Source organism: Grammomys surdaster, unplaced genomic scaffold, assembly GCF_004785775.1.
Source record: "Grammomys surdaster isolate TR1022 unplaced genomic scaffold, NIH_TR_1.0 131, whole genome shotgun sequence".
Taxonomy (NCBI): Eukaryota; Metazoa; Chordata; class Mammalia; order Rodentia; family Muridae; genus Grammomys; species Grammomys surdaster.
This window is the reverse complement of record NW_021604589.1, coordinates 3,443,563-3,459,434: the sequence shown is the minus strand read 5'-3', so window position 1 is coordinate 3,459,434 and position 15,872 is coordinate 3,443,563. Positions and strand designations below refer to the sequence as shown.

The following is a 15,872-nucleotide window of genomic DNA, read 5'->3' as shown; positions in this document are numbered from 1 at the left end:
ATTTAGTTATCTGCTGTGTGGGCAGTCCTTGCAGGGCAGAAGCTTTCAAAGGATCCTGGCTATAACAATGCCTCAGAGGTACGTTGGGGATATTATGGGCATCTAGAAGGTAAAGGAGGCCAAAGATGCTGCCAAACCTCCAATTAAGCACAGAACAAAGCTCCACAACAGATAATCACTCAGTTCAAAGTGTCACTAACATAGACACTTACCCTGTCTCAGTTTTTCTGATTATATAAACATAACATGCTGTCAGACAACTTCTAACACACAAAAAGAAAAGTCTCCAGATATAGTCAAATGCCCCTTGCTTTAGAAAGTAGAAGCAGAGAGAGAGAAAATAGCAACATACAAACTGCTGCTCTACTAGAAATACTATATTGTGTCATCAGGATTCACAACTAAGCTGGGATAGTGGCACATACCTGCAATTTTGGTACTCAAGAGGCTGAGACAGGAAGATTGCCTCAATCATAAATAAGACAAGTCCGGGCTCCATGAGTTCTGATAGCTTGAATTTCAGAATGAAACCCTACATCAAACACACACACACACACACACACACACACACACACACACAAATAAATAAATAAATAAATACCAGTAAAACAAAAACAAGGCTCTAGGAATTATAATAAGCTTTTATCTTTATATTAAGAAAGGATAACAAGTGAGACCAATAATTATGAAATATTTTAAATCAATATTTTTAAAGTGCAATTACAAATCGGCCAGTATCTTTACAATGAGGTCTGATTTCAACTGAATCTCAGCTAATGCCAAAGTCATCTCCGCATAGCTGCTGCCGTTCACTGTCCTATTCAGGTGCTTTAATATCTTTTCTCTCTGAACTTTGCGCTTATACTGACGGATTTTGGCCCTTCTCCCTGAAAAGGTTGTGGCTCTATTATCTGTTTTCCTTGTTCTGGAGTTATAAACACATCCACCTCTAACATACTCGAAGGCAGAAGTAGAAACAGAACAAAAGGTAACCAGTTCCGCCTCCAAAGTGGATGACAAATGATCAACTAAGAAATCCTCATTTTCAAACTTCAGATATTTGAAGGAACATATTTCAGGGAGACCTTTGATGAGATGGTCGAGACACTGGAACAAAACTCCTTGGCTCCTGAAATGAAAGACAAGAGTGATGTGACACAACTGTGACAACACACAAGTTACATGCAAAATGCTCTAGCAATCAATTAATATTTATTCATAAACACAAAAACCAAGAGAATCAAAATACATGCTTTCATTGATAACATATTAGTCATATCAATGCATGTGTCCTATGCCAATTAACTTCCTGTCCTGATTATACATCATTTGCTCAGTAACAATAGCACCACAGTATTTACTGAATATCCACTATAGACAAGGAGAACACTCTAAAATAATTACTAGGTTCAAAAAACAAAAGACTAAAACAGAGACATTAATTTTCTATCCATTCCAGCAATACCAAGCCAATACAACATGTCTTGGCACAGAATTCTACAGAGATATTGTTTGCTTGTTGTTTTTCTTTTCAGATTTTTCAACACAGGGTTTCTCTGTGTACCCCTGGCCATCCTGAAACTCACTCTATAGACCAGGCTAGCCTTAAACTTACAGAGGTCTGCTTGCATCTGCCTCCCAAGTGCTGGAATAAAGACATATACTGCCAACACCTGGCTTTGAGAGACTTATTATTAGACCACTCAGACACATGAACTTCTCTGAACTGGTTTGAACTGGGTGTGCATTACCTGCAATATATTGTTAAAATTCCTTCAAATGCTGTTCTCTGCTCCCAGGAGAAGAGTGCTCCACAATTTCGTAGCTTTTTATAAAGGCATATTTCTGTACATTCTTGAATTCTTTCACATTTCATGTGTTTCAAGAGCCATACCTTCATAAAATTTGGGGCATGGGTAGGTGAGGTGACACAGAAGGGGTACTTGGGCAATACTCCAAGAAGTGAAAAAAGATCCTCCATATGTTCTACAAGAAAAACACATCACAAGTGCTAGCCTTAAATTCTGTCCACTATCAACCGTTTTCAAAATCCTCTGATTCAATTAAGCATGCAACAACAAAAATTACCCCTCAAATTACCTATTGATTGCTTCTTCGGGAATGCCAGTAGGTGGTTCTTACTAAAAAGATCTTGTAGATTAAAATCAAGGTTGCCACAGACAATATAATCATACACAGTGCTTTTATGATTATCTCTGTCACTAATGTTTAGCAGCACAGTACAACACAATTTGTTGAATACTAAAAGTGGTGAAAGAGATGTTGTGGCAGTAATTATGTGTGTAGATTCTGCCTTAGATGACTGTCCACAAAAAGAGCTTTTCTCTTCCTTGATACCAGAAGTCAACTTCATTCGTTTGATCTCTGGTCCTGTTTCCTTTGGCATCAAGTATGCTTCTGGAGAAGAATTCATACTCAAACTAATCACCTGACTTTGACACTTCACAAGATGAAAACTGGACCTGTTGCCTTGATCCATTATCAGTGATAAAGTCATCTCGTTAGATCTATGGGGAAAAAAAAGAGAAGAATTTGGTTTATTCTGCATGTTCTTTTTTTAAAAGTCAAATAGATGATTGAATGTTTTCAAAAACAACAAAACAGTTATTCTCACCTTCCCTTGGAAAAATCATTTCAAGGCAAAATATTTAAAGTATTGGGAGTAAAAGCCAGAGAAATTTGAAAAAGCCAGTGACCTTAGTTATATCGACCACAGTCCTGGGCAGGCCCAACCCCACACCCAAAAGGAACTGGCCATACTAAACTAGGTAGGCTTGCTGGTTTTTTAAAAACATGAAGTTGGGTAAGAAGGGAAGTAGAAGTAGATCCGGGAGGAACTGAGACAAAAGGGTTAATATGATGAAAATACATTCTAGGAAATCATCAAGGAATAAATAAAATGATATTAAAAATAAATGAGAAGAAACTAGTCATTTTTAAGTTCTAGTAATAATTTAGAATAAAATACCCTTAACATAAAATATGAAGATACTTCTGCCTTACACTCTCCCAAGTAACTGAAAATCTAACTTTAATATAGATTATTTCTTATCTTTCAGAAATTCTTCTCTGATTAATATTTCTCACAGTTTAGAACTATGATGTAGGTTTATTTAGGCAAAATTCTAACTCTATCAACATTATCAAGAAATGGTAACACACCCCAAAGAGAGAATTTGCATGGCCTACGGAGCTATACTAAAAATTACGCGAAAACCTTTACAGCAACAATTTTATAGTAATCATACTGTTGATGTTATGATTCTCTGAATATCATACACAGACTGTACAGTGAAGACAATGGCGATTTTGTTGGCATAACGGAGAACTAAGTTTTCAGCAAGGGCTGGGGGATGGAGATACAAGACTGGTAGTGATAAGACTATGCATATAAAGCTTTTAGTCCCAATTGAAAGTATCAGCATGGATTACTGCTGGGTTTTATTACTAAGAATAAGACTCCACAGTCACCTGACCAACGAAAGATAACGCTTATATTGACGCATAAAAAAATACCCAGAAACAATAATCCACCCAGGTCCTAACAGGCACCATGTTATGTTTGGGCTTTTATTTCTAACCACAAATCACAATGTTTAAGTGTGTAAGTACATAACTACTGAGGAGCTTCTCTTTATAAGGTTATTCTGGCTGGTAAATCCCAAAGCATTTTTACATAATTCCTGAAAGAAGAAGGCACTATCTATGAAGTATATTCTTAACATAAATTCAAACATCACTCTGGCTCAGCCTCTAGCTCTAACTTCTGATTTAGAGGAAATAAAGGTGACAGGGAAACATGTAAAGGTACATTACAGGATGAAAAAGGCAAAGTCACCCCATAGAACTTTAAAAAGGCGGAGTTTCAAAATATACATTACAAGAAAAAACCAACATTCATACTCAGGCTTGCAAAACTTGTATGTACCTAAGTCACCACAAGAAACAAAAAGCCCAAACCCTGTATGGTCCATCACCTCAAACATCTTAGAAGTCAGTGAACAAGCAGGCATAGTGACACACACTTGGAACCCTGTAGCTGGGGTGGCTGGGACATGAGGATCAAGAGTTTGAAGCCAGGCTGGGCAAAACAGTGTTCTAGATCAACTTAGGCTACTGAGTAAGATCTTGTCTCAGGAAACCAAAAGAAACTCACTAAAACAAGATTAAGTGGAAGCCTCCAATCACTGGGTAAGTTGCTTGGACTCCATTACCTTTAGGCCAGTTGAATATACATACTAGCAGAGTCATTCCAACTTGTTCTTTCTCTGCGTGCACATTTGTGGTTCCCCAGTTTGGTGAAAACAGCAAGTTATTATTTTCCTATCCATGATTTCTAGCCCAAAGGAGAAAAATCCTCTATTATCAGAGACTGTTATTTAACTAGATACATAGCAAGTATGAACTGCAATGTCTCATACAAACCTAATTTCAAAAGCTCAGAATGAAAACACATAGCTTGTTAATATTTTTTTTGTCCTGAGTACATGTTGAAATGAAACTTTGGGCAGAATGGAGCCAATCAAATACTGAAATGAATTCCACTTACTTTTATTCAATTTTTAATAAGGCTACTAGAACAATTAAAATTGCACGTGCCTTGTTTGACGGCTACTAGGCAGCGCCGGTACACAGCATTACTGTAGCATTATTACATTAAAATTGACTTACGGCTTCAAAGATGTGACTTTCGCGCCAACAACTAAGTCATCATCTAGTACACGGCACCATGTCTGCTCTACAATGTGTTCTGGCTCTGGACAATTTCCTGGTAAGTTTTCCTCAGGGGTAGGGACACTGTTTTCCTCTTCATCACAGAAAGGAACAAGACCTCCCTTAAAGAAGAATGTTAAAATAGATGACTACAAAAAAAAAATGCACTGAATAACCCAAAATGTATAGAAGGTAAATCAGTTTTGTAGCTTTATGGCTTGATGAAGCATGCCGGGCCTGAGAATCATAGCCCATATCCTTCCGAAGATAGGCATGAATACAGCCCAATACATTTGTAGGTGATTATACCATATTGCAATGTCAATAGGCTAGACACCACAGAGGCATTTTAAAATGAATTATAATAGGGCATAATAATAAACAATGAAAATAATAACTTAAAAGTTAAAGGCTACACATAACTTACTAAAATAAAATTCATGAAACAATTATATACTCAGGTCAAGAATCATGACCTGACTGGAAGAGGAGTTATCTAATATAGAGCCAGTGGGGCATAAAACTGGATTTTTAATAAAGTTTGATAATATATACCACAAGTATGGTGAAAACAATCCAATCTGTGACTTGCACTGTACTCAAAATCTGAACTTCTGCATTAATAAAACTGACTAAATTATCCTTTTATGGGTAGTTTATAGAATTCTACTGAAATTTTATCATTATTCTCCGGACCATTCTCAAGTCATTTCCATAAACACAGGATTACAATTAGAATAGCAATCACAGAGTTAGGAGAAGTAACTGTATTACTTACTGAATCTATTATGTTGATGTCTAAATACCATCTGTGCATCAATACATTAAACCCTCCTAATAACCACTGTAGCCTTTGCCAGTTGTAGTATTCTCTACATTTTCCAGATAAGACAAAGGCGCTAGACAGGCTAAGTAACTTGCTTGAAGCCACACAGCTACAAAGTGGCTCCTGAATCCAGTGACTTTCAATATTATGAACATTGCTCTGTCACTCTTATTTTTTTTTTTGGTCCAATATGCAATATTTTCTACTTTATTCTAATTTAAATAAAGTCTTTCATAAATTGTACCTTGTCAATTGATTAAATGATTAAAAAAAGAAATCACATGATTAACTTTACCTGCTCTAACTTCTCTTCATCACTTGGCATACTATCAACGTTCCCGTACACGGAGTTTAAAAGAGCCTTCCAAGATTTTGCAATAAATTTATCCTTAAGTGAGATATGCTGCTGGAATTTGTTAAGAAAAATAAAAGAATTCTGTAAAAAAAGAAAAGAAAAAAAAGTCACCCACAATTTCAACTGAAACAGCAAGTATCAAGAGTTCAGGAAGTACTTTCTCCAGATGACCTCTGCAGAAAACACAGGCAGAGAAAAGCTCTTTTGTTTATAGACTGTTACTCTGTTACAAAGTAACAAAAGAGTTACTTTGTGTTCACAGTAAGATTCCGGAAGTAACTGCTACAGAGTTTAGTTACCAAGCAGAGAATCTCCATACAGTAGTATCCATTTTATGGCTGAGTTAGTAACATGTACCGCTCTGAATAAAACTGAGGCCTCGCAACAGTGTTACATTTACAAAACAAAACGAGAAAATTCCTCTTTTTTTTCCTTTTGAAATAGTTCGTTTCAAAAACAGTGTTCAGATGAGTAAAAACAGCATGGATAGTAAAATTTAATCTGAAGTTTGAAATTCTGTTCATATACTTTTCACAACAAAAATTTAAAGGTAAGATATAATAATATTTATAATATGCTTTATTTAGTTGTGTCCTAGTACACTGTACTGACAAAAAATCTTCTGAAAACTACTGAAGAAACTAACTTTGGCTCAGAACAGGGCATAGAGCGATATATTTCTTTTACTGTACAAGATTATTAGATTTTAGCTCTAAGGATGAAAATAATTGTGGACTACATTTCGCTACTAAAATAGTCTTGCCATTGGATTGACTGAAGTTCCTTTATTTAGTTAGACATGTGAGACTGTTTAAATATTACTACAGCTTTCAATAAAATATTTCTTCTGTATTTCAAAAATTTTTGGCTTCCTTTCTTTTGAACTAAACTTTTTTTTAAATCAATGACTGGAGGAGAAGAGACAGATTTACTTCTCTTACCTCATTACTAAGTGTGCAACGTGTCTAGTTAATATTTTGAAGCATTTTACATTGGCCTAGCTCTCCTGGTTTCCGAGTGCTCATACTCCATTGCTCATATACTTGGTTACTTGCAATTTGGGTGGGAGATGTATCCACACAAGGTGGGCTGATTGAAAATGGACCATTTGAAATTAACACTGGCCTCCATCGGGTTTTTTTCTCATCTTGTCCCCTGTGCTCCAGGACAAAAATAGCAAACCTCTAGTTTAAAATATTATGAAGCTTGGTTATTAAACCATAAAACTAAACCAAGCTCACTGTAAGAAATTTAATCAATATCAAAGTATTCCTCACCATCTTTTTGTAGACACATAATCCTATAGCCAATAGATGGCTTACCTTTCCAGAATTTTCCCACATATGTTAAGAGCTGTTTTCTTTCATCTTTTTTCAACCAGAAATCCAAACAACAACCTGATCTGGGAACAAACTACCCTATTTGACACTGAGCCTTGCTTTAGTATCCCTTCTCGTGAACTCTACAGTCCCCAAATGGCACAATTTGGAATAGTTTGACGTCTAAAAATGAAGTCAGAACCCACAAAACTTTATCCAAGTAAATGCATATAGTCTAGGAACTGCCTGGGAGGCCTGAACAATTTTTTATCTTTCTAGGAGGCAAAATTACCCTCTTAAGAGACATGCTGTGACATACTACTGATCATATACACCAGAAGGCTTCCAAAACTGGGCTTCTTTTTATTTTCACTCATAGAGCTTGTGAACCCCACTAAAGCCTAGAACAAAAGGTTATCGTTTCTAGACATCATACTTACATGCAGCATCACAATAGTTTGTGTTATTATTTTTGAGACAGGTCTTGCTGTGTCACTTTATCTGTCATTCAGACTGTGTATAGATAAAGCTGAATTCAAACTAACAATTACCCGGTCTCACTTTTTTAAGTGCTAAAATCACAGGCCTGAAACATGACAATCTACCTTCATAGAATTAATCATTTTTTACAGTAGTGTCCCAAACATAGAGTTCTCTAAAATATCCCTTTTGTCTAAACACAGAGTTGCTTAATCCTGCAAGTACAATTCTTTCAATGCTATGTGCTTCAGTTAGAACTCATTAATGAAAAAACAGAGGTAATCAGGGAACAGAGACACTAACGTCTAACTGGCCTTCCAGAGCTGGAAGCACCAAATAATAATTTTCATGCTCCTCTTCAGCCAAAGGGTCTTCATAGCAATCCAGTGGTTTGGTCTAATGACAGAAAAGATCAATACAAATTGTGAAATAAATTGAAACTTCAGAGGATCAAAAAAATTGCAAACCACATTTATCCAAAGGACAGTTCTTCATGAAAAAGAAATAATGTATTTTCAACATCTGGTAATTAGGCAAGTATCACTATGGGCCCTAATGTTACCAACTCAAATTTGTATACTGTATCACAAAGTATCAGCTCACTACTTTAGAGGAAACCCTAGAGCAAAGAACAATTATCTTCATTATGCAAACAAACAAACAAAATATTTGGAGAGATTCCCATTCTGCTTAGATCTGAAACTTCAGGGAAAATAATCCATCTTATGATAAAGGTTTCAAGGTTGCTTCAACTCTTTCTTGTACTTTAAAGCATTTATGGCATTGAATCCATTTGTTTACTTCTGTGGGAAATAAACATGGTTCACAACATGTGTGCTGGCATGTATGTGGAGGTCAGAGGACAACCTGTGGAAGTCAATTTTCTTCTGCCATGTGGCTTCCAGGCATACTACTCTGGTCACCAGGCTTGGCAACCAGTGTCCGCATCATGAAGCCATCTTGAAGTCACTCTTTTCAGAAGGAGTTTCATGCTCTTTTATTCTTTCATCAATGCAATACTGCTTACTGGTACAAAATGATATTTCAGAAGCAAAAATAAAGTTCACTTACAGCACAACTGACATTTGAGTGACCATTAGCTATGTTGTAATGTAAGTTTATATATATATTAAAAAAAACATGGTCAATTTATATAACATTTGTTGAGAAGGATAACATATAAAGGATTCACTAGATATAATTTTAGAATTTTAAAGTATGAAATCATGATTTCAATAGAGGAGCAACCATTTAAGTACTAAAATGACTCTCTATAATATATATACATATGTATCATATTAAATGTATAACATATGTATATTAAAATAAATGATATAAAATATATATTATATCTACATCTATATATATACACTAAAGATCATACTACATAGAACTTACTGAATACCATATTTTGACAAAATCTGTTATTGTAAATGAGGTCAGCTGATCTGCATCCAGAGAGTCCTCAAAAACAACCAGTACTTGTTCAGTTCCAACTCCAGCAAAGTCATTTACCAGTACCAATCTAAGTTGTTCCCACTTAGCAACAACCTGAAAGAAAGGCAGTGTTACAGGAAGAATACAAAAAAAAAATGTAAACCAACTCGTAAGTCTTTTTGTTCCATGCAGTTTTAAACGGTTAACTTCATTCTTACAAGTGACTGATACAAGTGCAATATAAAAGCTAAAGATAAGCTAGCATAGGATCCAAAACCAGATACTGAGATATTTACATCATATTTTATTAAAGCTTATCTAGAGACTTTTATTGTTCTAATTTCTATATTAAAAATCTTATGATCTGTGTACAAATTCAAACACTTTCCACAACTAAAACTTTGAGACACCGAGCATTTAGCATGAGTGAAACTCTAATAATTCAGAAGAATGTAAATAAGTCTTTTCTACAGCTTGGCTAATTTAAGGATGACCTATTTCCAATAAGCCTCAGTGGATATGCTATTTACAATCAGACCAGTTACCCATGGAATTCAGTAGCCTGGTTAACTGAAAGGTGAACTTAACAGCTTAACCCCAGTGGTGATGGAGGAGGCATTGTTATTATCAGGGACAAAAAAGGGAAATGAATGGATCCTTAACAGCAGGACACCTAGAAGCATTCTACCCAAATAGAAAGATCTGTTACATTTATAATAGAATAGGAGACACAGAGTTTAAAATAGATTTCTTAAAGGTCCACAGAGCTGAAGGCTTTTTAACACGAGTATCAGATCACCTCCCTTAAGCAGAAGAACTCAACTTCCCACTCAGAATCCAAGTTACCTAGATGACACAGGAAGGTGGTTTATGCTTCAGAAGAATGTAAATAAGGCACTTCAATCTGCATAATGAAATAGCAACCTTGGTCCTACAGTACTTCTTTCTAAAGCTGTGATTCTTCACTTGTATAGGGTGGCAGCATATCTGAAAATCCCTATGCCTTCACACAATTCTGGGGCCCTAATGCACTCCAGAAAGGAGACACCAACAATCAAAATTCGTTTCGTGTGTTCAGCTCATGTATAGGCAAGGCAGTCATGTTGGTGACGTTTTATGGGTGTAGATCCTGACATTCCTAGGACTCCTAGGACATTTAAACATCAAAGAACTATCTATGAATGTACATGCATATTTATACTGACTCTTTCAACCACTGCTATTTAATACAAACATAATTAAACCAAAAATGGGAAGCACACATATAATTTTAAACTTTCAGTAAAAAGGTAACGGTAATTTTAATACAGTCACTTTTCAGTGGAAGTGGAAGATTGGCTCCTAAACTCTCTGTAGATTAAAAAACTCTGTGGATAGTTATTGGTATAGTATTTGTATATAATTTACAACCAAGCATGGTGGTACATGGCTATCAGAGTTCAAGGCCAGCTCTGTCTGCTAAGTGTGTTCCAAGACAGCCAGGACTATACAGAGAAACTCTGCCTCAAAAAACTCAATAATAATAATAATACTCACATTCTGTCATGTACTATAAAACATACCAGGATTATTTAAAATGTCAAATATAATAAAAGTTTAACATTTCAGTGGTTATACTATACTAGCTATGGAACAGGGACAAGGAAAGAGTTTATACATATTCAATAAAACCCCAGTTTGTGTCAAATATTTAAAATCTACAGTTGGCAGAATCAATATATGTAGAATACTTAGAATATGGAGGGCTGATTATTTAACTCAGTATATCCAGAACGTCACCATATCAACTCAATATAAGCAATTAAAAATCACAAAATTTTACTAAATCTTTTTTTCAAAGACAGGGTTGTATTAGTTCAGCCTTGGTTTCACCACTGTTGAGATATGACATCATATGCGGCCCTTTACTAAGTCTAAAATCTCAGGTTTGATTTCATATTTTTAATACATTTTAATTCACAGCACTCACATTTCAAATACTCAATAACTCCATAGGGCTAGTGCCTAAATTAGACAGTACTACTACAAAGCATATGAATCTTCTATTGAAAATACAAATATCTGTGCATACCTGACAATGGGCTCAAATTTGAAATGTTCACTAAACAGATTCTTGTCAAAACTTGCAGAGACAGTTTCCACTTGAGAGAAAGCCTAAGAGAAAATGTAGTCCTATCACTGAATTAAATATCTCTGGGGCTTTTATGAAGGGCTTGTCTGGGAGCAAATAAAATATTTGATGGCTTAGATTTTCATAATTTACTTGAATTTATGCTCATTTGCATTTTTGTAAGCTATCTCAATTCCTTTCTGGAATAAAGTAGAATGAACAGAGTCATGGCTAACACAAAAAAAGATTCTATATGGGAACAAAACTGTTATAAAGATATAATTTTATTATTTAATAAAATATTCATTCTATTATCTAAAACCTCTCACAGAAGGCCATAAATAGTAAAGGCTCAGAATTCAATATTAGCAAATGTTCATTCCATTTTAAATCCCACCATATGTATTGGTTTGCCTTAACTGCTAAGTATAATTGTTCAAATATAATTACTGTACTTTCTCTAACTGAGGCAATTCCAATATGGTTACATTAATAAAAATTATAAATAGTTATAATAAAAAAGACAGATAAAAATAATTAAAGTTATACACTTATGCTTCCAAATTCAAAGCCTTTATGACTTCAAATACCAAGGCCCAAAACCACTATCAGGTAGGAATACAGACAACTTTAAGAAAGAAACAAATAAAACAAACAAACAAACAAAAACCAAAAATGGGCTGGAGAGATGGCTCAGAGATTAAGAGCACTGACGGCTCTTCCAGAGTTCAATTCCCAGCAACCACACAGTAGCTCACAACCATCTATAATGGGATCAGATAACCTCTTCGAGTATGTCTGAAGACAGCTACAATGTACTCCTATACGCTGAAAAAAAATTGAAAGACATTAAAAAAAAAAGAACCATCTACAAAGACTAATGATTCAAAACTGACTAAGAAAATGGAAATGCTTTAGAAAGTCTAAAAATGGCTGAGCATGATGGTAACACAGGCTGTAAATCTGAGACTTAGGAGGCCACGAAAGCAGAATGGAAAATGAAAATGTAAAGCCAGCATGAACTATGCATATATATTAAGACTCAGTTCTGTTTCAAAAACAAAAGACAAAACAAACAAAAAAAACACACAGCAAAACATAAGAAAAGTAAAGCCCAAGATTGCCAACTGAACTATTAGAAGATTGAGACTAAGCCCCCATACCTTAAATTTCTTTTCTGAAACTGCACAAGCCTTGGATGGGAATGACACGATGAAAAATCGGTTTCTTTTCCCTGCATCTAGAATTTGAACTGAATGGGGATCTAGAAATGGAAGCTGACATGCTCTCACAGGAATGCCATTCTGGAACAAAATGAGCTGATTCTTTCGTGTCAGAGCAATCAGAGACATTCTTAACTGGCTGTCCACCAGCTCAGCTGCACAGACATGCACGTGACTTACTACACTACTGTAAGCAAGAGGGATCAGGTAACTATTGCTTAACATTTCTTGACTTTTAAGAGCATATGCACAAAGGTTAGAATTGGAAAACTCATAATCTGATTCTGAAAGCTTATGGGTACATTTATCTTCAGATGGTTCTGCTAGCCCCAAGAAACCTATGCCAAAATTTTCAATCTCACCTATCCACTCAATAGAGGAAAGCTTAACAGATATATTAGTAACTTTCCCAATTTCAGAAGAGATATAGAAGAATTGGTTGAGTTCCTTCCAAAAAACTATAGGGCCATCAAAGATCTTTGTGTTCTCATCCAATGCATGGTTTAGTTCAAAACTCAAAAGTTTTTCCAGTTTGTTGAGACTGTGAAGAAACAGTATACAATATTTGAAAGCTTTACTATTGTATTTTCTACATTGTATCAAAATGCAAGGAAGGTGAACTCTAGTTCTGAAATCTGACACACAGTAACAACACAGAATTTTTAAATGAGAATCTTTCTCACTGAGGTTTAAAAACACAGTGGATATCAGAAGGAATGTGCTAGTTTCTCTGTCAAATAGCATCCTTTTGACACATAAGACAGATGGATCTGTGGGCATTTCTAAATCTGCAAACTCGCCTCCGGACAACTGAAAAACAAGGATTTCCCCATTATAGCACAAGAACTTTGCTTGCTCATTAAATGGCATCGCTTGTTTGCCAGCCACTCTAATTCATTAAGTCTCTGTGTTGATCCAGTTCCAAATGCAAATGGATTCCTGTTGAGGCCTTTAATCCTAAGGATAAAAAAAAAAGAGAAAAAGAGACTAAATAGAACAAGCACAGTAAAAAAACAAATTTTGTTAGAAACTTCCTTATCATATGCTACATAATAGACCTTGGCTGACCTTCTCATAAGTCTCCTAACTCTGCTTCTGAAGTGCTGGAATCACAGGGATGTATCATGCACCTGGTGACCAGTTGTACTTACTCAAAAAAAAAGTTCTAAGTCTGAATAACTAAGAGAGGATACTTGAATGTGTGATCACCCTGCGAAGCGTTATTTAGATGGTCTATTTAAAATACCTTCTGTCAGAGAAATGGGTAAAGGTGCTAGCTGTGCAAGCCTGAACAAATAGGAGGAGCAGAGTTCACTAAGTAAAAAATAAAACAAACAAATAAAAAACCCCTGATGTAGTGATGTGCCCACAACCACTCCATTCCTTTCATGAGACCTGAAAGCCCACAAGAATAAAGCTGGAATATGCAAAGCAGCAGCAGAAACTAGAAAGACTCTGCCTCAGCAAGGTAGAAGATATGAATATGAACAACTCCAGAAAAGTATCCTGTGACATTCATATGTGTGCCATGGACAAACACACACGTACACGCAATTAATAAGTAATTTATGAAAGAGAGAGATGACTACAGAATTTAACGTGGCAACGAACTGAATGTGTATCTTTGGCAAGTACATTTCCAACCTGACCCCAGAGAAATGGACCCACATATGAAACAATACTACTACCTGGAAATACAGACTGTACTCCTATTTGCAATATGAAAATTGAAAATGTGAATGATTACCAGTAAGAAAACAAACAGATTGCATATCACACTACAGTTAAAAGAAATGTAATCCTTATCATGATGGCTGAATTTTAGTAAAGAATATGGGTATCAAAGTAGGAAAATGGCAGTCTAGGGGAGCTTTTAGTTTCTCAAATATTTTTATGAAAGTTTTCAAGCAAGTTTTAAACAATGTGTTCAATTTTCCCATTAAAAACATAAATATTGAAAACGCTGTGAGGAAAGATGCTAAATGTCCTTTGAAGGTGAACCAGTCACAGATGAGAGACATATGAGGTAAGACTTGCGTTGTGTTTTTGGTGGAGAGGAAGAGCTACTGAGGATTGAACTTCGGATTTCCAGCACTCACTGTACCAGTGAGCTACATCCCCAGTCCCCGGGAAAAGACAGGTAGTCTTTAGTAACCATCAGAGCTAATAAAGTTTGTTCCAGTACTTTATAAATCTAAGTTTTTACCAGCCTTGGCAATGTCTGCATTTTACCCTGGATATGTATTCTGACTTGTCCTGCAAGTTTGGCAGCATCCTGGACTTTTACCCATTAGAAGTCAGACACACTCCTGTTCTCGAGCTGTGACAATCACAATGTCACTTACATGGCAGAAACATGAGTCCTACCCCCACCTCGTTAAGAACAAGTACCTAAATAAAACATCTTTCCTTTAAACTTTCTACAACCGCTTGAACTCAAGAGTTCAAAGACACTTGCCTTGTGAGCGTCTCACAGTCCACAACTGTGGTGGTTATACCTGTAATCTTAATCAGAAACAGACACAGGAAACTCATGTCTGAGAGTGGAGGCCAACTTAGGCTACAGACCAAGTTGCAGATCTGCCAGCACTATAAAGCAAGACACTACAGCAAAAAGCCTTAAAAGAAAGAATCTCCGAATATAGAGAATACTCACAATGCAAATTATCTGCGACCGGTCAGGAGTTAAAACCAAACCAAACCAGTTCTCCAAGGCAGCCAAATCGCCACGTTCCAGATGCACCAAATGACTCCAAACCTCCCGCCCGCGCATTGCACCCTGGGACAACCAGCCCAATAGTTGCATGAAAAACTCAGGCGGCAAAGCCTGCTGGAGGTGGTTGCCAGAGGCGACCTGAGAGGGGCGGGGCCTCCGAGTGGTTGAAGCAAATGGCCAGCTGAGCTATAGGGGTTGAGCTTCGGGGAAAGCATCAGAGTGCTCCAGGCTACTTGGGGCGGGACAGCAGTGCCAGGAGGACGTCTGAAGGCGGGGTTTTTCCTTAGAGAAGCAAGTGGGAGCCCAGCAGAGCACTTATTCCCGCCTCTGCCCCCGGACAACACTATGGGATTGGACAGTGTGAAGGCACTTCCTTCTACGTTCCGGTGTCACGCGACCCCCTCCCCCTCCCTCCCTTCTTGGTCTACCTTTGGGCTGGGCTGGCTGGTGATGAGACACTTGGCTGCCTGTGGAAAGAGCGACGGCTACAATTACAATCGATTCCGCGACTGTGACCATGGCCGAGGTGAGCAGCACCGCGTCGCTGCTGGGGCCATGAGCCTGAAAGACAGCTTCCAGGCCCAGTGTCCGTGCGCTCTGGTGCAGGTGAGCTGTGTTGGGAGTGTTCTGGGTAAAGACCAGAAACATCTAAGGTTTTGTTGTGTTTCCTAT

At 36.7% G+C, this 15,872-nt stretch overlaps 2 protein-coding genes across 7 annotated transcripts in view; one reads left to right on the top strand and one right to left on the bottom strand.

Annotated features, from left to right (window-relative positions):
• Positions 1–621: 621 nt before the first annotated feature.
• Positions 622–15,345, bottom strand: Fancb (FA complementation group B). The gene is made up of 9 exons (XM_028762012.1): positions 15,141–15,345; positions 12,425–13,441; positions 9,113–9,265; positions 8,018–8,110; positions 5,856–5,996; positions 4,693–4,856; positions 2,101–2,528; positions 1,752–1,986; positions 622–1,129 (listed from the first exon to the last, which is right to left on the bottom strand). The coding sequence occupies exons 2-9, from the start codon at positions 13,352–13,354 to the stop codon at positions 721–723; spliced, it is 2,553 nt and encodes an 850-aa protein (XP_028617845.1). The 5' UTR covers positions 13,355–13,441; positions 15,141–15,345; the 3' UTR covers positions 622–720.
• A 225-nt stretch (positions 15,346–15,570) lies between these two features.
• The window catches only part of Mospd2 (motile sperm domain containing 2), a 106,599-nt gene continuing 106,297 nt past the window's right edge, over positions 15,571–15,872 (top strand). For all 6 annotated transcript variants that reach the window (XM_028762058.1, XM_028762072.1, XM_028762049.1 and 3 more), the window contains exon 1: positions 15,571–15,726. In XM_028762058.1, coding sequence (XP_028617891.1) covers positions 15,718–15,726 — 9 coding nt within the window. In that variant the 5' untranslated portion in view covers positions 15,571–15,717. The remainder of the gene's footprint in view (positions 15,727–15,872) is intronic.

What these genes read in the sequence shown, in the direction of transcription:
- Fancb (XM_028762012.1), bottom strand. Translation starts at nt 13,354, where the DNA reads ATGCCATTTAATGAGCAAGCAAAGTTCTTGTGCTATAATGGGGAAATC. An exon ending in CTCTGGAAGGCCAGTTAGAC is followed by an intron (nt 5,997 to 8,017) that starts GTTAGTGTCTCT and finishes CTTTTTTTACAG; the next exon opens with AATTCTTTTATTTTTCTTAA. An exon ending in ATTTTAACAATATATTGCAG is followed by an intron (nt 1,130 to 1,751) that starts GTAATGCACACC and finishes CTTTCATTTCAG; the next exon opens with GAGCCAAGGAGTTTTGTTCC.